The following is a 21,542-nucleotide window of genomic DNA, read 5'->3' on the forward strand; positions in this document are numbered from 1 at the left end:
CGGGCTGCAGACACTGGGTTGAAGCAGGTGGCAAGGAGGTAACCGGGAGATGGGGCAGTTGGAGGATCAAAGACACCCCTTATTCTGGGAAGTTCATGGGCCAGAGACGTGGGAAAATTAAAGGATTTCCGGACCCTCAGTGGCAAAGAGTCCTGGGGAGGAGCACTGAGTGACCAGGACTCTAGGGAAAGAAAGTTGAGAAATTGAGGTGCTGGGTCCCCGGGAGTCTGGAGGCAGGGCCAGGGAAAGAGGGGAGGGGGGGTTGAGGATCTGGGAAGTGGGCGGGGATTGGAAGCGGACTGACGGCAGCTGCGGTGTTTCCGTGTTTCCGAGTTGCTTCCCAGTAGTTCCTCTCAGTTCCATTTCCAGTTGTTTCCAAGCCATTAAATTCTTTCCAGGCGAGATAAGGGTCCCGCCCGTCCCACCCAGGGTGTGTCACGTGTAGGGGGGAGGTTCAGACGGACAGAGCAGGAGAGCCAGGAAGGGGGATTGGAGCGAAGACGGAGCCCCTGTGCCCCCCTGGAGGCATCGCGCAGTCATCCCAGCCCCACTGAACCGTGAGTCACGGGTGCAAAGCTCTCTGCCAAGAATAAATTGTAGGATTCTCTCCACAGACTCCGTGCCCTTCCCAGACCTGGGAGTCCTAACTCTGCTCCATTGCTGCATTTCCTAAAGGCTGGAGACCCCCAGAACTCCCTCCTGGGGCCTTGCAATCCACCTGCTGCCACCCGGGGAGTCCCCATCTGGATGCTCAAATAAGTTCCCTCGGGCACGTTCCTAGAGTTCTGGCTCAGCCGCTCCAGCCAGATCACTTGGGGTTCCACCAGCACTTCCCTCCTGAGGTTCAGCCGGCCACCAGCTCATCCTGGCCTCTGGTTTCTCCCAGCCCCAACACCGCACCGATAACCGCCTCCACCTTGGTGCCGCCCCTGGTCCTATCCAAACCCCAGCATCCATCCTCCATGCCCAACTCACACACACCTGCACTGACTCTCCCAGACACACCCTCCACGGGGAATCCGGTCCTGGGTGCATGGTCTTATTTCCTCTGCCCCCGCAGAAAGTCCCCGCTCTCCTGCCAACCTTCACCTGGGGTTTGGGGGTAGAGGTCCCCACCTCTCCCGTCTCTTTTCCTCTGTCTCCCAGAGACGGAGGTTACTTCCTTACCTGAGTAACCAGCAGCTTCAGTGTGTCTGTACCTGCTCTGTCCCGAACTTGGGAAGGGGGTTCTCAGGGAAGGGTGGGTGGATGCCCCTTGGCAGCCCTGAGCTCCTGGTATATCCCCTTGCTCGTTCCCTGCAGCAGGGGCTCACTGAGCCGCGACCCGACCGTCGATCTGGGCAGCGACAGTGAGGAGGAGGGAGACTGAAGCTAGCCGGGGGAGGAGAAGGGGAGGACCAGCATGAGGTCAGGGAGGGGAGCGGAGATAGGGCAGGTCCTCCCACCCACCCGCCCCTGCCAGGCCCTCCCAACGTCATCATATGTCACCCCTCCTCTCCTCCTGCCGTCATCCCACCCGCCTCCCTGTCTGGGATCACTGAGTCCCACAATACCCTCATCTCACCCCCTCCAGCCTTCATCCAACCTCCCCCATCCTTTCCTTATCCCATTTTTATTCTTCCTCCTCACCCTAATTTGTGTCCCAACTTAACACCCCCATCCCTCATGTCATTTCTCCTTTTCCCCACCATTTCTCCACCTCTTGCTCCTGCTCTCTGACCTGTTTCCCCCTCTTCCAGCACCCCTTCCCACGGCCAGCCCCTCTCCCTCCTCGGAACCTCCTCCACCTCTTCCCAGCTGCCACATCCCTCCAGCTGGGGTCTTGCCCAGCACCCGGTCCTTCATCCCCTTACCATTTATCTCCTGGCAGGGGCAGGCAGCAGAGAGGGTGGGTGGCAGGAGGAAGCCTCCCTCCCCAGTCTAGACTGCTCTCCACAAGGAGCCTCCTTGTCCCACCTCGGCCCCTGCCTGGCCCCACTGCTCCCACCTGCACTGTGTCCTCTTCTCGCCCCGTCTCTGTGCTGCCTCTCCCTGTCTGTACTGTTCAATCTCTGGTTCTCAGCTCGGGGATCAGTGCCCCCTTTTCATTCTTTCACCTCAGCAGCTTCCTAGAGAAATGGCAGATGAGGCTTGGGCACTGGCTGGACAAGGGCATGGCCTGAACACCGAGACATAGACGACTTGGGAAAGAAGGTGGGGTTCACAGGAGACAGGGAAGGGAAGCCTGAAAGTTAGGAGAAAGGTTTGGGGATGGAGAAAGAGTGAGAGCCAGGGGCAGACATGAGGGTGGGGGGCACATGGCATGCTGATGTTCTGGAAAGAGGAAGGGGACTAATTCTGTGCTGCAGCGGAGAAGCAGGGGTAGGGAGGGAGTTGTGGGCTTGAGGAAGAGGTCATTTTGATCTTGGGTAGAGATAGGAAGACTGGCCAGAGGGCAGAGTGGCAGATGCGCACATCAGGCTGCAGGGCTATCTCTCTCGTCTCATTTCCCCATGTGCTTTGCTCCCCTGATGAGGGGCTGAAGAAGAGACTTTTGCTGGATAAGAAACATTCAGGCTGAGGGAGGTTTCACACGGATAAAGTTCTTTCCACCCAACCAGAGGGAGGTTTCATGCAGATAAAGTTCTCTCCACCCAACCACAAAATGGCAGCCCACTCCAGTACTCTTGCCTGGAAAATCCCATGGATCTCGGAGCCTGGTAGGCTGTCCATGGGGTCGCAAAGAGTCGGACATGACTGAGACTCCACTTCACAATCCTCACCATGGAGGCTTGGCCAAGTGACAGCTCGTTGGTGACAGGGAGCGCGGGAGCCCGTGTCTTGACCCTGCACATCGTTGGGGCAGAGGGGTCCACAGGTCCCCAGGGTCTCGGGTGTGCTGTTTCTGGGGGGCAGGGCACACTGGCCCAGCATGTGGCTCTGCGGAATGCCCCGTGAGCTCCTGGTGGCCAAGGGCGAAGGCTCGCATGGGTGCTCGCATGGGTGTCACCGTGTGTGCCCGTGTCTGGGTGTGCGTGTATTTTTTTTTTTTTTCCCTGGCTTTGATAGGAAAGATGAAGTCAGCATCTTGGATAGAGTTGGGTTCAGCTTCCTTCCTCTGCCTTGGCCCGAAGCCCCCAGAGCCTGAAATAAGGTAACAGTTTCCTTCAGCTCTCCATGCAGGGCTTGGGGGAAAGCACTTGAAAGGGTGGAGGGTCTAAAATGGCATTACCTGGAAAGAGCAAACTTCAGAGAACATATTTTCTCTGATACTGCCAGATTCTAGTAATTCTAATGGTCATATCCTGCCCCCCTCCCTTTTTTTTGATCCTGTACCCTATATGTTGGTTTTATTTTTATCAGATTCATGTATTTTTCCACTGCACCACTAGGCATGTGGGATCCTAGTTCCCCGACCAGGGATCAGACTTGCACCTATGAAGTGGAAGCGTGGAGCCTTAACCACTGGACCAAAGTGTCGAAGTATAGTGGAAGTATGGTCACCGTAGGTATTCTTGGTCCAAGAGTGGCCAGAAGAGCCTGGAGAGAAAGAAGGACTGAAATGATGGCCTTGGGGTGTTCTGGAAGTCCACTTCTCAGGGGAGACAGGATGCTGGAGTCAGAAAAGGGTGCGAGATTCCAGACATTCACAAGCTCAGAAGGCATTCAAAGAAGCCGAAGCCACTGGAGGCCTGACAGACACAATTCCAGCTTCTGAGATAATCATTATCTAAAATATGATCCATACCCTGGATTTCAGGCTCCTGGAGGAGCTTATGTCTTATATATATATGTTTGCCTTTTATCAGAAAAGCACTGGGCCTTGCATAAAGCAGGTGCTTCATAAATGCCTGTCAACACTGAGTTGCCAAAGGACTGTGAGAGAAGGAGGTGGCAAGAGTGTCTGGCAGGGAGCCTCAGAGTGAAGGCAGGGAGTCCAGTGGTCAGTGGGGTCACCTTCACCGAGGTGTCCCAGGCGGTGGACAGAAAGGCTGGGGTCTTACTGAGAACAGTTTGTGTGCTCTGGCTGTTCTCCAAATCCTCGGTCTAGGTGTCTTCAGCTGTGGGCCTCCATCCTTGAATGAACCTCCAAGTTCTTGTCCTACCCTCAGGAGGATGAGAGATAAAAGGTATATAGCAAGGAAGGAAAGGAGAAGCTGAGGAAGACAAGAGTAAGGGCAATTGAGGGCAAGGGCCTGAAGGATAGAGAGGGAGCGAAGAGGCCAGGGGCTGTGATCCAAAGAAGCAGTCCCAGAGAGGGGAAGATAGAAAGCAGTTGTGCTGGGCTTCTGTTTACAAAGCCCTTTCCCACACCACAGCACTTTATTAATCCCACTTTATGCTGAGGAAGCGGGGGCTTGTAGACATTAATGGACTTGGCCGGGTGACTTTGCTAGTGGTGGTGAAAGTGGGCCTCAGGCCAGGTTTTCAGATTCCAAAGCCTGTATGCCTCCCCCTCCCCCAAGAAGAGCCCTAGAAAGATCGAAGACTTAGGGCAGAAACAAATGAAGGGCTTCGGGCAGGATTTGTTGGGGAAAGGTGGGTGCTCTCGATTTCTGAAACCTCTTTCTGCATCCAGTTATGATGTAGATTCAGTGGGAAGAAACTGCCAAGTTTAAGTCAGGGGGTCAACACTTCATTACTGAGACTGGGGGGTGGGGCGAGGTGAGGTGATGAGGAACTTGGAGAGAAAAAACTGATCCTGAGATGAAAGAGGGGAGAGAATTAAGAGCCTGGGCTGAAAAACAGGGCAAGAGAGCCACAGGAGGAAGAGTTTGGACCCTTAAAACTTCCTTTGCCTGGAGACATGGGTGTGGGGAAAAGGGAGGAGGGAGGACATTTCTATCTCGTGACAAAAGAAAGTCACACAATTATTTTGTTCTCTACTGTGGGGCGGGTGGGCGCCCGTATTTACCAGAGGGACCGGGGTCGCTGTAGCAACCACACATCTGGGCCCCGGAATCCAGATGTGCTGTATCCAGAAGCCATAGCAGAACGATGAGGCAACCGTGTGAGGCTCTCCAGTCCTGGCCCCACAGCTGGGAGAGGACCGAGCACTGGGGGAGGTGAAGGGAGAGGGGGGCACGGGGGCGGAAGGAGGAAAGGGCTGGAGCGGGGGAGAAGAGAGGAAGTTATGGAAGGGGGCAAGGAATGTGGACGAAGGAGTGGAAGCAGCCGGGGGAGAGGAGAGGACCCAGAAGAAAGGGAGCAGACTGTGAAGCGGAGGGGGAGGAAGGGAAAAACACAAAAACCTTGAGAAACCAGCAGATGAACAAAGGATAAAGGCTGTGAATGAGAAGGTGATAACTCAGGGCTGGGTAGAGGGCACAGAAAGGCAGCAAACCAGTCTAGAGAAAAGAGAAGAGGGAGAGACAGTGGACGAAAGGCGATTCTGAGGAAGGAAAGTAACAGAACAGAAAGATACAGAGGGTCTGACCAGGAAGGGGTCAACAGGACGTGCAGGAGTGACAGCATGTGGAGGTGGCCTTCAATGGGGCCACGGCTAGAGATCAGCAAGGGCTTGTGGGGAGGCAGCCAGACTGACCTGCTTTCACACCCCATGGCACACCCACTCTCCACACCTCTCCTGAGCCTTCCTTCCCACCACCCAGGCCCTTGCCAAGACAGAGTCCTGGCTCACACCACAGTGCCAGCTGTCCCCTGCCAACCAGCCAGAGGAGCTGCATGCCACACCCCAGAGCCCCCTTCTGAGAAGCCAGTACTTTAAGCACTCTCCTGAGCTGGCGTCAGGAAAGAGAGAGTGACGGGACAATGAAACAGTGATGGACCCAGATGGGATAAAAGTGGAATTGAAGAGAAAAGGACCAGGTGAATGGAGACAGAAAGGAGCAGGTGAGGAGAGAAAGCTGTGTCCACTGTAGACCATCATCTTTCCTCCGCACATCAACCCAAGGAGTAGGCAGGAACACCCTGTTTTGCAGGTAGGCAACTAAGGCTCAGTGTGTGCAAGCAACCTACCAGTGTTAGTCACTTCATCGCGTCTGACTTTGCGACCACATGGACTGTAGCCCACCAGTTCCTCTGTCCATGGGATATACCCAGCAAGAGTACTGGAGTGGGTTGCCATCCCTTCTCCAGATCTTCCAGACCCAGGGATTGAACCCAGGTCTCCTGCACTGCAGGTGTATTTTTTTTACTATGTGAGCCACCAGGGAAGCCCAAGATACCCACTAATAAAAGGCAAAACAGGAACTCCAACTCAGGTGCTCTGCCCGCAGAATCCTTGTTCTTGCACGCACTGTCTGGATGAGGCTGGGAAGGGCTCCGGGGACCTTGGGACAGGAAGTGATGGTAGAGGAGCCAGGGCTGCCCTCTGGAGGGAGGAAAGGCCTAGTTCCTGGGGGCCCTAGGTTCCAGGTTGCCATAGTTACTTGGTCTGTTTTCACCCCAAACACAGTAATGGGAAGCAGGGGAGCCTGGCTGAACACGTGAGGTTCTTCTCCCGCTTTCAGGCCTGGGCTTGTGGCCCGGGCGGCCCCTGTCCAGTCATCTGGGCGTGGAGCCCAGGCCCAGCCCACGCCCTCCCGCTGACCCAGGACCGAGGGCCAGGTCCAAGGTGCTGCTGGACAGGCGCCCCTGACAGGGAACCCCCAGGTTGAGGGAGTCTTGGCCCCTCGCCTGTTGTCCTATTCTCCTTCCTCCTAATTAGAAAGCACAGCCTTTCCTGCTGGCCCCGCAATTGTCCTTTTCTTTCAATTGGACTCTCAAGTCTCAGTTTCCTCCAGTTTGGGGCTAAGGAGATGCTTCTCAGCGTCCCTCTTCCCTCCAAACACTGCCTCCTTCTCCACTGTGGCTCTTCCTTTCTGGGCTCACAGCCCCTGGCCCCAGCTCTACTGTTTGTTCAAGCTGCTCCTCCTGGAAAGCTAGGGGGAAGAACCTGCTAGAATGCAGGGGACCCAGGGAGGCAGCCCGTTCACCCTGAAGGGCGTGGGGCCTCCTATCCTTCCTGTTTACTCAGACACATTCCAGAATCTGCAGTCTCTAGCCTGTCACACCATGGGACATCCCTCCCCTGCTCCCCCCCCAGACACCAGACATAACCCTCACGCGTTACAGGGCTGGGGAGAAGGGGATGACGTGAGGTCTGTGATCACACACCCACTCCACCCCAGACCTAGCCGTGTCCTCAGTGCTCGGCTCTCTGACACACCGGCCCTACAGCAGCCATGTTCCCCCAAATGACCCATCACAAGCCAGGAAGGCAGGCACCATACCTTCAACTCCCTCCAAGTTGTTTATTTAATAATAAAAAAGAAGATATGCCCATATCCACCTGACCTCCCTCTGCCATGCCTCGTCGACTCCCAGGAACTAGCTCCAAAATGTAAAAACTTCCCTTGTCCCGCCTGGGGACTAAATTCCCACCTCCACCCCCCAAAACAGAAACACAAGAATAAAGAGTGTACTGGGGCCCACTCACCCCAAAACTTAACTTCACTCAGCACCCCTCAAGGAAAGAAGCAGGGATTGGGGGTTCATAGAAATGAGAGGAGCTCTATATTCCAAAAAAGGGGTGAGAAGAGAGGAAAACTCCCACCCACCTCCAAGTAAGTGCTTAACCCCCACACCGTCTTCCCTTTACAAATTGCCGCAAGCCCAGGGATCAGGAAAATTCAAAACAGTCCCACTTGGTTGCTTCCACCCCTACCCCCCAGTTCTAAGTCAGTGTGAGTCATAGAGGTCAGAGATGATTGAGGTAGAGGGCTGATGGGCAGCCTGGTGAGCCTGGCTGGCTGCTGCAGAAGCTGGCAAGGGGCCACCTGTGGCATTGCCCGGGGTTGAGGACGGCTGTTTTCGTAGCGAGGGGGGCACTGTGGAGGTCTTGATGTGAATCACCCTCGTATCCATGACCTCACACTCGATCTGCATCATCTCCTCATAGTCCCCAGGGGGCCCCCGGCCTGACAGGGTCTCTGTGAGAAGGGCAGAGTTAAGGGAGAGGAGAAGGGGAAGGCAGAGAGGTCAGAAAAGCAGAGGTGGACAGGGGGGAACAGGCAGTGATGGGCAGGCAGATCCAGGGGGTGTTCAATGAGAAGGTAGGGATGGAGTTGGTGCGGGGAGAAGACAGAAGTGGCAGGGGCAGGGTGGGGGTGGATGACAGTGATGAATGTAAGGTCGCAGAGGAAAGGATATCAAGAGAAAAAAAAGAAGTGAGACTCTGGCAGGTTCCCAGCCCACCCCGGCCCACAGCCCTAAGCACCTTCACCTAGGGAGGACCCACGTCTCATCTTCCTCCCATCAGTCTCCTGCATTTTGTTTTTCTCCAACGATTTCTGGCTTGCTCTCACCCATGTATCTAGCATCACTCTGGAATCCCTGCTCCTGTCATTTCCCCCCTCAACTCTTCATGCTGGATCTCCCCATTGGAACTTCCTTATTTCTCAATCTCAGGACCCGTCTCCACACTGGGCAGGGAAAGAATTACCATTGGGGGCCATAGCAGGCATCACCAGGGACATCTTGGGCCGGGAGGTCTTGTTGTGGCTGATGGCTGGGAGCAGCAAGTGGTCCTGGGGACAGAGGGGCCAGGCCAGGAGGGTGGAGGAAAAGGTGCTGACAGGCTCCCTGGCCCTGCTCTCCAGCCTCGACCTGCAGAGAGACTGCCGGGAAACCCAGGGTGAGGGGATGGGGCCCGCAGGAGAAACTCACCCTTCGGAAGGAGACAACGTAAAATGTGTCTTCCCGTCGGTCAATTGCATCCAGGAACTCGGGCTGCGAACGGTCTGGTTGGCGGTACAGCTGCAGCTGGCCCACAGAATCCCTGGACAGGTAGGAAAATGGGATTGGTGAGGAAGCAAGCCCAGGGACCAGTTTCCACTAGGGAAGAGGGGAGAGGGGGAGAGGGAGACAGGAGACCCCCAGGGGAGGAGGGAAGCATGAGGTCCTGGGGGCAGTGACGACGCACGCAGGATGGCTCCTTTAGAGGAGCCTCGCTTAATAAGTAAGTGCCCCTTCAAGACTCACCCTTCCGGGGGCCCAGGGGGGCGGGTGGGGACTGCCTGAACTGGAGGAGACTTCTTCCGCAGCTGAGACTTCTGGAAGGAGAAGTATCTAAGGATTTGAAGAGGATGAAGGGAAAAGGGAAAAGAGAGACGGCCCCTACAAACTGACGCCACCTCACACCCACTCTCCCTCCCACCACCCCAAACCACTTACAACCCCTAGGATGTTTAGCCCTCGTTTTCAAGTGGCCTTTCCTGAACCAGCCCACCTCCTCCTACCTGTTTCTCCTGGGCTCTCTGGGGTGTCTTCCGCCGGCCTCTCTGGTGGCGCTGGACCCAGCCACTCAGCTCGTCGGCAAGCCTGGGGAAGCAGAGGAGGGGGACACGTCCATGCCGGGCCAAGACGCCCACTCTTCTGCCCCGCACATCAGAGGGAAGGGGAGAGGGCATGGGGAGCTGGCGCTTCAGCACACAAGGTTAGCCAGGCCTTCGGGGAGGGACCTCGGGACACGGGGAGGACGCCCCAGTCATGAACCCCCCCACCTCAGGGACTCGGTTCGGTTGAAGTGCCGGCAATCCGAGGAGAGGAAGAGCTGGTCCAGGTCTCTCAGCAGCAGCTCCCTGGTGTCCCCAGGGAAGGCTGTCAGGTTCCTGGAGTGAGGCAGAGAGGGGGCATGACCCAGGGTGCCCAACACTGCCCCGTCAACAGGAAAGGCCACGTTGGCATGAGAACAGCTCTGTTGCTGTGTGCGTGCTCAGTCATGTCTGACCCTGTGTGAACCTATGGGCCATAGCCCTCCAGGCTCCTCTATCCATGGAGTTTTCCAGGCCAAGAATATTGGAGTGGGTTGCCATTTCCTTCTCCAGGGGATCTTCCCCAACCCAGGGATCAAACGCGTGTCTCTTGGGTCTCCTGCACTGGCATGCGGATTCAACTGGAAAACCTGGCTCCCCCTCAAAAAGGAAAGGTAACTTTAGGGGAGAAGACACACTCAGCACCTCTAAAACAGAGAGGGCCCTCTCCTAACCTGAAACTTGGGTGGCCCGCGGGGCTGGGATGGGGCTCCTCAGGGTCCTGGAAGGGATGTTGGGGGGGCTCGGCTCCATGAACTGGCTCTTGTGCCGAGAATTCCAGCAAGTGTCTCCGGGGTCGAGACTCCCCTCTGCTCATCCGAGGAGAGATGGAAGCCGGAGGAGGCTCACTGATGCTGTGGATAGAAAAGGATGGAGCACGAGGAAGAATTCCAACTTAACTGAGGGCCTGGGTAAGAGGGAGGGCTCTGCAGATAGCATGCCTGGTTCCAATTTGTGCTGCAAGACTGACTCTCTTCATCTGCAAGATGGATTGAGAACAGTCCCTACCCACAGAGCCAGAAAACACTAGAAAAGGAGTGTGCTTAACCGAGGGCCCAGAACTCAGTAAGCACTTAATATAGTCACTATGTTTATCAATGTTCTCATGACCATCTCCTCCGGGATGTACCATTTACAACAGAGATGATGGAACATGAAGGGACTAGGGACTAGCTGGCTACACTATCAGTGCCAAGGACACCAGAGCTGTCTGTGTGCAAGTAACGAAAGGGATTGTGCCCAAGAGGCAATCAAGCGGCCGACAGGCAGGCTCCACCCAGAAGGTTCTGGGGAGACGAGGAAGGTCTCACCTCACAGGCCCAAAGTTGAAAGCGATGAAGAGAAGGAAGACCATGACGCAGACCACCTTCCTGTTTCCAGACCCTAACTTGAGCTCGCTGTTCTAAGATGCAGAGAAAGAGAGAGACCGGAAAGGGTGAGTCATCCCAGGGAGCCCGCACTCCCACTGGTCTCCCCAGGCCTCCCGGGTCTCACCTCAGTCAGCAGGGCCTCCAGCCGCCGGCGGAGGGCAGCATTCTCCCTCCGGAGCTGCTGGTTGTCGGCCAGCACGGCCTGCAGCCGGGCTTCCAACCCCTGCAAGTACTCTTTCTTCTTCCTGCGGGACTGGCAGGCCGACTCCCGGTTCTTGATCATCCGCTGCTGCCGCTTCAGCAGCTTGGCCTGGGGACCAGAGGGTCAGAGGGAGAGTGAAAGCAGGGCGGGGAAGGGGAAGTGCGTCCCGCCACCCCAGGGACTGACTACCCAAAATTCACGTGGGCCTCTCTCCTGCCGTCTTAACCTCTACATGCAGAGTCAGAGAGGGGTTCTTCCTCTCCGCTGAAACATTTTAGGGAAGGGGCCCTTCTCTCCACCACTTCCTACTCCTGTGCCTCAGAGCTGCGAGAAGTTGGACTGTAGGAGAACTTCCCCACCCAGGTTCTTGGTAGAACCTCAGTTCTTTTCCTTGATGAGTGGTCTTCCTTCTTTGCAATTCTCCTTTTTTAGGACCCAAAGTTTAAGCTTGCTATAGTAAGAGAACAGTTTACCTGGCTTTCCCCAAGGAAGCAGCCTCCCTCTTCTATAACACAGGATGACTCCTCTGGCTTTGATTTACTAAGACCACTCCCACTTCTCCATCTGCAGGGACAGCAAACCTGAGGATCCTAAAACTACATGGGGTTGATAAAAGGGGTCCACTCTGACCTTGAGGATCATCTTATGGGCTTGCTTGCTCACTTTTTTGCTTCCTTCTCACTCCACAGTTCTCTCCCCTCCCCATTACTAAGCCTTCCTCCTCCTCTCCCCAGTAAATAACTTACATCCACCTCAGGCGGGCAGGAGTTCCCAGGCATAGGGGCTGGAACAATGCTCTTCCTCTCAGGCCGTGGAGGAGGAGGGGTCGGTCCCTCAGGCTGGACTCGAACAGCACCTTGGATGAGGACAACTGGGGACACTGGGGCAAGTGGGCAGAAGAGGGAGGTCTGAGAGCTGGGAGTCAGGTGGTGTCCTCGTGCCCACACCCACAGCTGAGCACCCAAGGGTCAGGGCGCCGGAAGGCTGTGAGCTGCCTCCTTCTCTCCTTCAGTACCTGGGGGTGGCTGGACAAGGGGCTGCAAGAGGACGGTGGTGCTGGCAGGCAAGGCTCTTGGGGGCATTGGGACAGTGGTTATCAGCATGGGCTTGGGCTGCAGTGGTGGCTTCCGGGCGGGCAGGGCTTTGCCTGAAGGAAGGTGAAAGGAAAGAAGGAAGGGATGTCAGGACAACAGGCCTCCAGCCAGGGGCCCCAGCTGTCAGGAGATGCATTACCTGAGGAGCCGTCAGAGGACAGGCCCATGCTGATCTGGACAGCTCCAGGAGGGGGGCCAGGGACATCCCGCAGGAGACACCCCTGAGGGGATGGGGACTCTGTCTTCACTTCCAGGACCTCCTCTCCTATGAAAGCCTACATGGGGCATTCCAGAAGACATGCGAGTCAGGAAGAGCGCAGAGAAGGAGGAGCTGAAGAAGAGAAAGCCCTCACACCTCTGAGAGTCAGGAGGAACTCACACGCATGCTGGAGAGAGGAGCGGAGTGCATGCTCACCTGGCTGGGGGACTCCGCAGAGAGCAGGGGAGCCTCCGAGTTGATGGAGGAAGATGGAGAGGCAGGCTCTATCTTAATCTGAACATCTGTGGGATGGCAGGATGAGACAAAGAGCTGGGTGTCAGATAAACACGGAAGGAGAAGAGGGCTAAGATGTGGAAATGGGAGACACAGTCACTTCCCCCTGTACCTGGAAGTAAAACTATTTCTGGCTCAGGAGGGCAATCCAGAGGAGGGGGACTGGAGCTGCTAACCTGCTGCCTCTCCTCTGACCTCTTTTCTCAGAAAGGACACCCTTCTCCTTCCTTGGCCCCTCTCAGCTGGTTCCACCACTGCCAAACCCTCAAGCCTGCCCTTGCGTGTCAGCTGTCCCTTTCTTCTTCACACACCTTGTTCATTCGCATGGTGAAGGCCCACACAGGGAGATTCGGCTGTGTTTTCATGGGCCCAAATTCCTGTCTGGCTGGATTTCCACCTCATCCTGGCCCAACGCAATCACGCATCACAATGCTGACAACTGCCCGGCCTGCATCTCTACCCTTGACTGCTCCCCTGCGCCCGGATTCTGACTCTCAAGCTGCCCGCTGGTCACTTCCATTCTCACGCCCCCTCCATTCACCCAAATTCAACCGGCCTTAACACAGGGCTCACTGCTTGTCCCTTTATTCAGATCCCCTTCCTACCGTCAGCCTTCAAAGCTCAAGTCACCTCTGAGCCTTCACAGCCTCTGTTAAATCTATCTGTAAGACTTGTTGATTGCCCCATGGAGGTTAACCTAGCTGAAGGCCAGATTCAGCTCCAAGGTCAATGATCCACTACTACCTCTGGTTCATAGCTTGGATTTTGATACTTAATTATAAGATTACCAATACTGCTATTTTAAAATCTCAAGTCTATTTATGTATTTCAATAGGTAATACAGTCATATAATACAAGATCCCAAAGGAAAAAAGGGAAATTCAGTTGAGAAGTGAATCTCCTTTCCTTCCTTGTCCACCAGCCATCCAGAACCTCTCCACAGAGGTGACCACTGTCTGAGCTATTTAACCATATGTTAACCTTCATGAGACTCTCCAAAAGCGATGACTAGGTCTTGTGCTTCATGTCTATCAAAGGGATGGGTAAAGTGCATGGGTGCCTGCGTGAGAAGTCATTTCAGTCATGTCAGACTCTTTGTGATCCCATAGACTGTAGCCCACCAGGCTCCTCTGTCCATGGGATTCTCCTGGCAAGAATACTGGAGTGAGTTGCTATGCCCTCCCCCAGGGGATCTTCCTGACCCAAGGATTGAACCCACATCTCTTATGTCTCCTGCATTTGGCAGTCAGGTTCGTTACCACTAGCGCTACCTAGGGAGCCCAGGTAAAGTACAGGCCCTCAAAAAAATACCTATATATTAGAGAAGACTCTGACTCCAAGAACTCTATCCTTTGCAAAATCGTCAATAATCTTTTCACTGGTATAGACTTTTCAATCCTTATTTTGTTTCTCCTCTTTGTAATACTTAATCATATGCTGGATATGAGCTGTTTGTCCCTCCAAATCCCTCCCCACCCTCCCCTGCCCTGCTCTGAGGCCCAGGAGGAAAACATGTGTGGCTCTCTTGTTTTCAAGCTTCTGGCTGAACTTCAACCAAGGGGAGGTAGTGCTAAGAAACCCTGAAGTCACCTTGAAATCAACAATCAACAAGTCCCACATTGAATTCATCATGCTCCCTGCCAGGAGGCTCCTGCTCCTGCAGTTGCTATCCAGCGATTGGTACCCTCACCCACGGGGTGGCTGCCCTTGTTAGAAACCCAGGCACGTTCTTTCACCTCTGCTCATCTTTAATGCCCAGGAGATCACTGCACTCATCCATTCTAATTCACTCTTTCTCAAATCTGCCTTCTTCTCAGCATCTGAGTATCTTACCTGACTAACTGCATGGACCTCTTTCTTGGTCCTCCTTCTGCCTCCAGTCCTGAGTTTCTGCAATCCAGTATCTACTTTGCCACCAGAGTCATCTTCCTAATCACACTGTTCTCCTGCCTGACTCTTCAAAGGCACAGAACTGCCCACAGGACAAAAGCTAAGAGTCCCTAAACAGGGTTCCTACCTGGCCTTGAAGCCTCTGAATCTCCTGGCCCTTCCCTACTCCCCCTCATTACATCCACTCTAAAGAGATGCAGGTTCCTTAGGTTCCACACTAGTCCCTACAGTCTTCTTCTGGCTAATTCCAATCTAGCTTTCAAAACTCAGCTCAGGAAACCCCTCCTGCATGAGTACATCCTTGATCTAGCCCCAGCTGGGTGAGATGCCCCCTCTTATGAGCCTTCATGGCACCCTGTGATAATCTCTACCCTAGAATTACCATACTTTAGTTGTCTTTCTCCCACACCATAGCATGGGATCCTTAAGTCAGTGAGGTGGTAAGGTGTTCTTCATCTTTGCAACTCAGAACCCTGTCCAGTATCTGGCATGGAGTAGATGCTCAAGAAATGTAGATGCTGAATAAACATGCAAGAGTAAATAGACTCAGTAACACTTCTAAAAACAGCACAAATAATGTTACTTGTAGAATGCAGGAACAGGTATATGGTATTCCAACTTTTCTGTCTGCTTGAAAATTTTTATAATAAAACCTTTGGAGGGAAAGTCACATATATAAATATGCCCTAAACTGTGTGCAAGTTTTTAAAAATGAAAAGCAACAGAAACAAGAAAAGAAAGAAAAATTATTCCCATCTCTTCAGTGCTGCCCTTACTGTGATTTCCTGAAATCCTCCCTCCTGCTCCTGGCCTCCCTCCTGGTTATCTGCCATCTTCCCTCCCCATCTCTCCTCCTTGTCCTGCTGACCGGACTCCCTCTTTACACACACACATACACACACACACACACACACACACACACACTCTATCTTGGTAAAGCCTGGGATGATGCAGGCTATTATTACCTGAAGGATCATCAGAGGTGGCGCTGACATTGATCTGGATGGTTTCAAATGGGGATGTTGGATCATCTCCCAGGAGGCAGAGTGGGGGTGCCAAGGACTCTGACTTCACAACCAGCATCTCCCCTACACCAGGGGCCTGGGTAACAGTGAGGGTGAAGCAGGGGAGACAGAACAAGAAAGAAAACAAAAAGGACATGTTGAGAGTAAAAGCCAGGACAGAAGCCTTATGGCTTACAAACCACCAGTTACTTGACATTCTGGTTTGAATGGTAGTCAGCATCTTGCTAAACTGTATCTGGCCCCTTGTTCTCTTTCTATTTTATTCCTAGGAAGGTGGATAAAGTCTCATGATCTCAAATATTGCAGTGGACAACCTGGACAAGAATAGTTCCAGAATTCTCAGTGGTTAACAACTCTCTTCTTCCCTGTCCCCCCACCCCACAATGGCTGCCACATTTCTCTATATATTACAAAACTCCATTTTCGATTCTAGAGAATCAAGTGGAAATGTGAAAAATGAAGATATAAAAGAAATGGCAAAGGTAGAAAAGAACTTCCCCCCTGCACTCCATGACCTGCAGCCCACAAATCATTTCCTTAGCATCAATAGGTGAAGGCAAGGGAACTGAGTCCCTGCCACAGAGAGTAGGAGGGAGATGACTCTCTCACCTGGTTGGAGGGCTCTGTGGAAAGATGCGACGATTCAGAGCTGAGGGAGGAGGAAGAGCAGGGGGAGGATGGCTCAGACTTCACCTGGAGATCTGGAGGAAAACGGGCTAGAAAATAACCACGAAGCGGAGCCTGACAAGAGCCCAAAAAGCGCCCAAGGACATGGGGTAAAAACCCCTCCCTGGGCAAGGGAGAAGGAGTACATATCAGGGGTCAAAGGGGGAGAGGAGTACACAGGCACTCAGGTGGAGGAGGCTTGAGGATAAGAGGAACTGCACAGTTTCTGGGAAACAATGGGACGGTGAGGGTTTCTGAAAGGATGAGGGAATCACAAAGGGTATCTTACCTGGGAAGATAGGCAGAGAGTCCCAGGGGGGTTCAGGAGGGCTGACGTCCATCCCCAAGTCCAGGGAGCTGCTGCCAAACTGAACAAGGGGGCCGGGTATTAGAAGGCAGAAGTGTGAGGATGAAGGGGTGCTCCAGCTGAGCGCTGGCTTGGGGATGAGTCCCAGGTTCTGCGACCACTCCCACCCACCAACGGTGAGAGACAAGGCTTGGGGAGCGATACCGGGACATCCTGCTCCGGACAACGGAAGAGCTCCGTCTGCTCCTCGGCCACTTCATCCAAGCCGGAGTACAAAGTGCTGTCTGCAAGAGGTGCGGAGGGTCGGGGGTCGGCCGATAGCGCAACCTTCAGATCCTCACAGAGCCTCGCCCCATCCCTCATTGGCTCGGCTCGGCCAGACCCACCGCCCGCCCACTTGAAAAGTGATATAGCCAAAGAACCTCAGTCCCTCCTTCCCCAATCCCGGAACGATTCCACATTTCCGCGGGAGCGGAGGTCTTCCCCGACTCCCGCATCCCCCAAAGCACAACTAGCTCCTCTGTTCCATCCTTCTTCAGACGATCGATTCCGTATTTGCCCAGCCTTCCTCTTTGAGCCTCCGCTTCTTCCTACGTGCCTCAGGGGCACAGCAGGCCACAGCCCTATCCCTTCCCCAAGGCGCCTCACTCCGCGCACCCCAGTCCTCCGGGCTCAGCAAGTTGTCGGTGAAAAAGCGTGTCGGGTCCGCAATCTCGCTGAGAAGCATCAGCTCCGCCATCTTTCCCCCCGCCCCCCAACCATGAGACGGTTCCCAAGGCCCGCCTCTTCCGCATCATCAACGAATCAATCGACTCTTAAAAAGGGAGGGGGCGTCCCGGAAGTCCTTTCTACCAGTAAGAGGCCTGGGTACTGAGCACATGCGTCAATAGAAGAGCCGGTCGTACAGGCTGGGCCAATGGGAGCGCGGCAGGACGCAAACGCTTCAACAGTACTGGACAGTGAGGTTTGCGCATGCGCCAAACAGATCTCCGCCTGAAAGCGCCTAGGAAGTGTGGCTTTCAGTCTTTGGAGTTCCGCCCTCTGCCCCAGAGTGTCCTAAATTTAGAAGTTTAGCTCATCGATTCATCTTCGGAGATGGACAAGCCCCCCCAAAACATAGCACACGTGACTATATAGCTTTTTAATGGTAAAAAGGGACGCTGAGACCACAGCTACCTCCCTTAGGAAGGCAGAAGCTTGGAGTGGGATATGGTACAACTCTCCCTTGGTCCCCACCAAATCTCACAGCATAGACCACACTTCACAGGTTCCTGTCTCTTTTAAGGTTTAACTTTTAATCAGCCAAACATCTTGCGCAGTCCTTGAGCCAGCCCTGCATCCTGTTTCTTCCCCTGAATGATCACCTTTCCCAGCTCCTCCTGGGCTGCCCGGTTTTTGGGGTCTACGGCCAACACCTTCTTGAGGTCAGTCATTGCTTTTTCCAGGTTTCCAAGAGCAGCCTGGGCAACACCCCTTCGGTACAATGCCTTTATATGGCCAGGCTCCCGCTCCAGCACCCGGTCACAACTTTGGGCCGCCAAATGGGGCTGCCCTAGCAGCAACTGACAGGCAGCAAGGTTGGCGTGAAGGACAGTTCGTTCCGGAGGGCCAGGTGGGGGTAAGGTCAGCAGCAGCCGAAGAGCCCGTGCATAGCATCGGGCAGCTCCTTCCGGATTCCCCGCTCGAAATAATTCTGTGCCCCTTGCACGTTCTTCTCTGGCCAAGGCCTCCTTCTCGGTGTCCTCCAGCTCCCAGGAGTCTCGACCCTGAGTGAAGGAGGCCAGTGTGAGCCTGACAGGAAGTCCAGAGCGCCCAGGGAGCTGAAGCTCTGCCTCCTCGCCTTGACACATGGACTCCAAGCATTTCTCTATGAGCTCCCCCCAAGTTTCCTCCCTCCATGGGCCTAACCCCACAGTTAGTTCTGTCCAGCCCTCTGGCAGCCCTGACCCCAAAGGAAATCCAGAAGCCTGTACCCAGCAGCGGGAGCCCAGCTTGGGTTTGTCCAAGCCGTGGCCACGGACTACAATCTTCTTGACAAAGCTGCCATCAGGACAGTACCAGAAATCAGAAGCTTGAAGGGGCTCTGACATCGCACTGGCTGATCCATGAGACTTAGCAGAGTCTCTTTCAAGTTCAGCAGGCAGTTTTTCAGTTTCCTGAGGATTCTCTAGAATTTGGCTAGCTGGATCTGGGCTCACTCTCAGCTCAAGGATTTCCGTAGGAGATTCTCCCCGATGCTGCCTAATCTGAGTAGGTAATTCAAGGTTCTTTTCCCCTTGTTGTTGCGGTTGACAGCTGTCCTTCTCTCCCATTGAATTGACTGGTGGTGTATCCATTTGGGTGCCTGGCCCCTTCCACCGTGGGTAAACAGTTTTGGATAGAAAGGGATGGACCGAGTCCAGGTCAGCACCTGATTTGAAAAAAAAAAAAAAAAAATCAAAGCAATGCTATTGGCAGAAATTTTATTTAGACTCCTTTTCCGTCCTTTTGGGACTCCGGACCGCGGTCCTCAAAGTCCTCTTTTTTTTTTTTTCTTTCCCGAATCTCTGTCGGGTCCAGTCTCCCCTCCAACTCCGAACTACAAGTTCCACAATTCCCTGCGGCTTGGGTAGCCATTCCCAACTACGGACACCCGATCGAGTCAAAAAATACCTGGGGGGGGCCGAAGCGCCTCGCCTGATGGCAATAGCCAGACCATTCAAATCACCTCTTCTTCCGAAGCCAAGTGCTACTGAGTACTGTCGTTGGAGTCTTTCCCCAGGTGGAGAAGATGGAAAGGGGAGCCAGGGGACAGCTGGACAGAGACACTGACAGCTAACCCTGGAGCCCGAGAGACAAGAGAATCTAGTCAAATTTCTGGCAGCCAATCGGGAGGAGGGAGAAGTCTGATTAAGCCCGCCTTTTGGAGGTTACATCATTTCCCCCACTGACTCACCGCCACACCCCAGCAAACGTGAAGCTCCAGGCCTTTGCGACCAGACTAGGCCAAATCATACCGAGCTAGGCGAGGTACGGCTGCGTCAAAGTCTGGAGAAGGTCCGGAATGGGAGATTGGGCCCATAGAGGATATAATGGGGAATGCTGGAGCTGGGGTGACTGATCGCGGCTGTGACCAGTCCTTTTATCTGGCCACCTAAAACCCACGTGTGCTATTCTATTAATACTTACCCCTACATTTAGCTTAGACAGTAAAGAATCTGCCTGCAATGCAGGAGACAAGGGTTCAATCCCTGGGTCATGAAGATCCCCTAGAGAAGAAAATGGAAACCCACTCCAGTATGCTTGCCTGGAAAATTCCATGGACAGAGGAGCCTGGCATGTTACAGTCCGTGGGGTCACAAAGGGTCAGACAGGACTGAGTGACTTTCACTACATTTGGGACAGCCGGTCAGAATGGCCCGTCCTGTCCAAGGTCCTTCAAAATAAACCCTGGAGGAATTCCCTAACAGTCCAATGGTTAGAATGCTGAGCTTCCTCTGCAGGGGGCTGGGGTTCCATCCAGATGAGGCTTGCCTTACCTTTGCCTCATGTTCTTCAATGCCTTTTGAGCTCTTCTTCCTCAAAGAATCTTATAGACAGTGCTTTTCAAACTTTGATGACCCTACACATTATCTGGGGAACTTGTTAAAATGCATGTTCTGACTTAGGAAATCTAAGGTGGGACCTGCTACTCTGCATTTCTAACAAGCTCTTGGATGCTGCTGCCGGTGGTCCATGGACCACACACATTGAATAGTGTGACTCTAGAATAATCTCATCCTGTTCTTTTGACCTTTTAGTCTGTGTCCTTTTAGTTTGTCAAGTATTTTGCATATGCATACGTCCTCAGTTGTGTCCCACTCTTTTGTGACCCCATGGACTGCAGCCAGCCAGGCTCCTCTGTCCATGGAAATTTACAGCCAAGAATACTAGAGTGGGTTGCCATTTCCTACTCCTACGTTTTACATGTATAACTGGTATAACCTGATCCACTGGACGTATCAGTGGAAAAACCGTACCTCCTCTTCCTAATAAAATATGTAGGTCCCTATTGTGATTCAGGCTTGCTCGTCCAGCTCCCTGCACAGGCAGGCTATGACAGCTCTTCAGGGAAGGAGAATTCCACTCTTAGTCCTCACTTTGGCTCCCTCTTCAGTTTGCAATTGTTCAGTTCACAGTTGTGTCCCAGACTAAAGGACCGTGCCAGGACAGCCAGGAGGGGAGGTAATGTCATCATTAGCCACAGACTTGTGTCAAAACAGCCCTCTCCATTTTGTGTTGAGTCTCAGATCACTAAATTAGACCTATTTTCCCTTTAAGCTTTATTTCTAGGTTCTGTGCTGCTGCTGCTAGGCGACCGACTTCAGCAGTCGTGTCCGACTCTGTGTGACCCCATAGACGGCAGCCCACCAGGCTCCCCCGTCCCTGGGATTCTCCAGGCAAGAACACTGGAGTGGGTTGCCATTTCCTTTTCCAATGCATGAAAGTGAAAAGTGAAAGTGAAGTCACTCAGTTGTGTCCGACTCTTAGCGACCCCATGGACTGCAGCCTACCAGGCTCCTCTGCCCATGGGATTTTCCAGGAAAGAGTACTAGAGTCCACTTCAACTAAGGCTAAATATTCTGATTCTTGGAATCCTTATGTTCCTGTTGAAAACTGATCTACCTTTTCTCCCTCCCTGCTCCATTTCATGGATTTCTAGGAAAGACAGAAAGTCTAGAATGAGTCACAGAAGATTTGATTACATCCTGATCCCTGGACAAAGATTGCTAATTTGTATTATGTGTGCCTTAATTGAGAGGTCCACTCCAATGACCCTTCAGAGATTAGCTTCTCTCAATGAAAAAAAAAAAACTACTCTGCTACAGATGTATTGCTTTGTAATGGTCTCTTACTGTTTTGTGTGTATATGTTTCAGTTCCAACAGATTCCACAAGGCATGGGCCTTGCCTCTATTTCTTTTCTTTTCTTTTTTTTGAGGCAAGGAAAGCAACCTTAGTTGGAAAGCAGCAGACCAAGAAGATGGCAGACTAATGTCTCAAAATAACCATCTTGTCAGGGTCTAGATGCCAGTTTGTTTTATAGAACAAAGAGGGAGAGGAGATGAGGAAGTAAAGTAAAAAGGCCATTTTTCTTTAAAATAGGAGGGAATGTGTTAATTTCTTCTTTTCTGCAGCCATTGACAGGTGGACTGGGTCAGACAGTCTCTCTGTGAGCTGA

At 53.3% G+C, this 21,542-nt stretch overlaps 3 protein-coding genes and 1 long non-coding RNA gene across 14 annotated transcripts in view; 1 reads left to right on the forward strand and 3 right to left on the reverse strand.

Annotated features, from left to right (window-relative positions):
- The window catches only part of TNXB (tenascin XB), a 56,762-nt gene extending 55,386 nt beyond the window's left edge, over positions 1-1,376 (reverse strand). For 3 of the 6 annotated variants that reach the window (XM_055571165.1, XM_055571164.1, XM_055571159.1), the window contains exon 1: positions 1,168-1,376. The gene's annotated coding sequence lies outside the window, so the exon portion shown is untranslated. The remainder of the gene's footprint in view (positions 1-1,167) is intronic. The other 3 variants (XM_055571161.1, XM_055571163.1, XM_055571162.1) reach the window with 2 other exon arrangements.
- LOC129645773 (uncharacterized) lies at positions 410-14,936 on the forward strand. 2 transcript variants are annotated; one of them, XR_008711488.1, is made up of 5 exons: positions 410-557; positions 8,583-8,769; positions 9,810-9,910; positions 10,614-10,731; positions 12,217-14,936. It is a non-coding gene; the product is annotated as an uncharacterized LOC129645773 (long non-coding RNA). The 2 variants fall into 2 exon arrangements; XR_008711489.1 differs by having other exon boundaries at positions 8,704-8,769.
- On the reverse strand, positions 7,214-17,134 carry ATF6B (activating transcription factor 6 beta). Of its 4 annotated transcripts, none has more exons than XM_055571167.1 (18): positions 17,001-17,134; positions 16,548-16,627; positions 16,326-16,404; positions 15,980-16,071; positions 15,311-15,446; positions 12,378-12,463; positions 12,102-12,237; positions 11,884-12,015; positions 11,615-11,748; positions 10,791-10,976; positions 10,607-10,698; positions 9,971-10,150; positions 9,486-9,593; positions 9,222-9,303; positions 8,965-9,035; positions 8,650-8,761; positions 8,426-8,510; positions 7,214-7,913 (listed from the first exon to the last, which is right to left on the reverse strand). In XM_055571167.1, exons 1-18 carry the CDS (start codon positions 17,080-17,082, stop codon positions 7,663-7,665), a joined length of 2,124 nt encoding a protein of 707 aa, XP_055427142.1. In that variant the 5' UTR covers positions 17,083-17,134; the 3' UTR covers positions 7,214-7,662. The 4 variants fall into 4 exon arrangements, 3 of the variants coding, with proteins under 3 accessions (XP_055427142.1, XP_055427141.1, XP_055427143.1); XM_055571166.1 differs by having other exon boundaries at positions 15,980-16,086; XR_008711487.1 differs by having other exon boundaries at positions 7,859-7,913; positions 8,965-9,051; positions 15,980-16,086.
- A 157-nt stretch (positions 17,135-17,291) lies between these two features.
- Positions 17,292-19,131, reverse strand: FKBPL (FKBP prolyl isomerase like). Of its 2 annotated transcripts, XM_055571172.1 has the most exons (3): positions 18,996-19,131; positions 18,317-18,753; positions 17,292-18,109 (listed from the first exon to the last, which is right to left on the reverse strand). In XM_055571172.1, the coding sequence occupies exons 1-3, from the start codon at positions 19,039-19,041 to the stop codon at positions 17,642-17,644; spliced, it is 951 nt and encodes a 316-aa protein (XP_055427147.1). In that variant the 5' UTR covers positions 19,042-19,131; the 3' UTR covers positions 17,292-17,641. The 2 variants fall into 2 exon arrangements, with proteins under 2 accessions (XP_055427147.1, XP_055427146.1); XM_055571171.1 differs by having other exon boundaries at positions 17,293-18,753.
- Between the last annotated feature and the right edge of the window lie 2,411 nt (positions 19,132-21,542).

This window comes from Bubalus kerabau, chromosome 3 (genome assembly GCF_029407905.1).
Source record: "Bubalus kerabau isolate K-KA32 ecotype Philippines breed swamp buffalo chromosome 3, PCC_UOA_SB_1v2, whole genome shotgun sequence".
NCBI classification, from domain to species: Eukaryota; Metazoa; Chordata; class Mammalia; order Artiodactyla; family Bovidae; genus Bubalus; species Bubalus kerabau.

Bases quoted from the DNA above. Each gene is read 5' to 3' on its own strand.
- ATF6B (XM_055571166.1), bottom strand. From the start codon at position 17,082: ATGGCGGAGCTGATGCTTCTCAGCGAGATTGCGGACCCGACACGCTTT. The intron at 12,464-15,310 runs GTAATAATAGCC...GCCATCCCACAG, and splicing joins CACCTCTGATGATCCTTCAG to ATGTTCAGATTAAGATAGAG. The intron at 9,594-9,970 runs GTTAGGAGAGGG...GCCTCACTCCAG, and splicing joins GCGGGCCACCCAAGTTTCAG to GAACCTGACAGCCTTCCCTG.
- FKBPL (XM_055571171.1), bottom strand. From the start codon at position 19,041: ATGGTCTGGCTATTGCCATCAGGCGAGGCGCTTCGGCCCCCCCCAG. The intron at 18,754-18,995 runs GTATTTTTTGAC...TTTTCAAATCAG, and splicing joins GGCGCTTCGGCCCCCCCCAG to GTGCTGACCTGGACTCGGTC.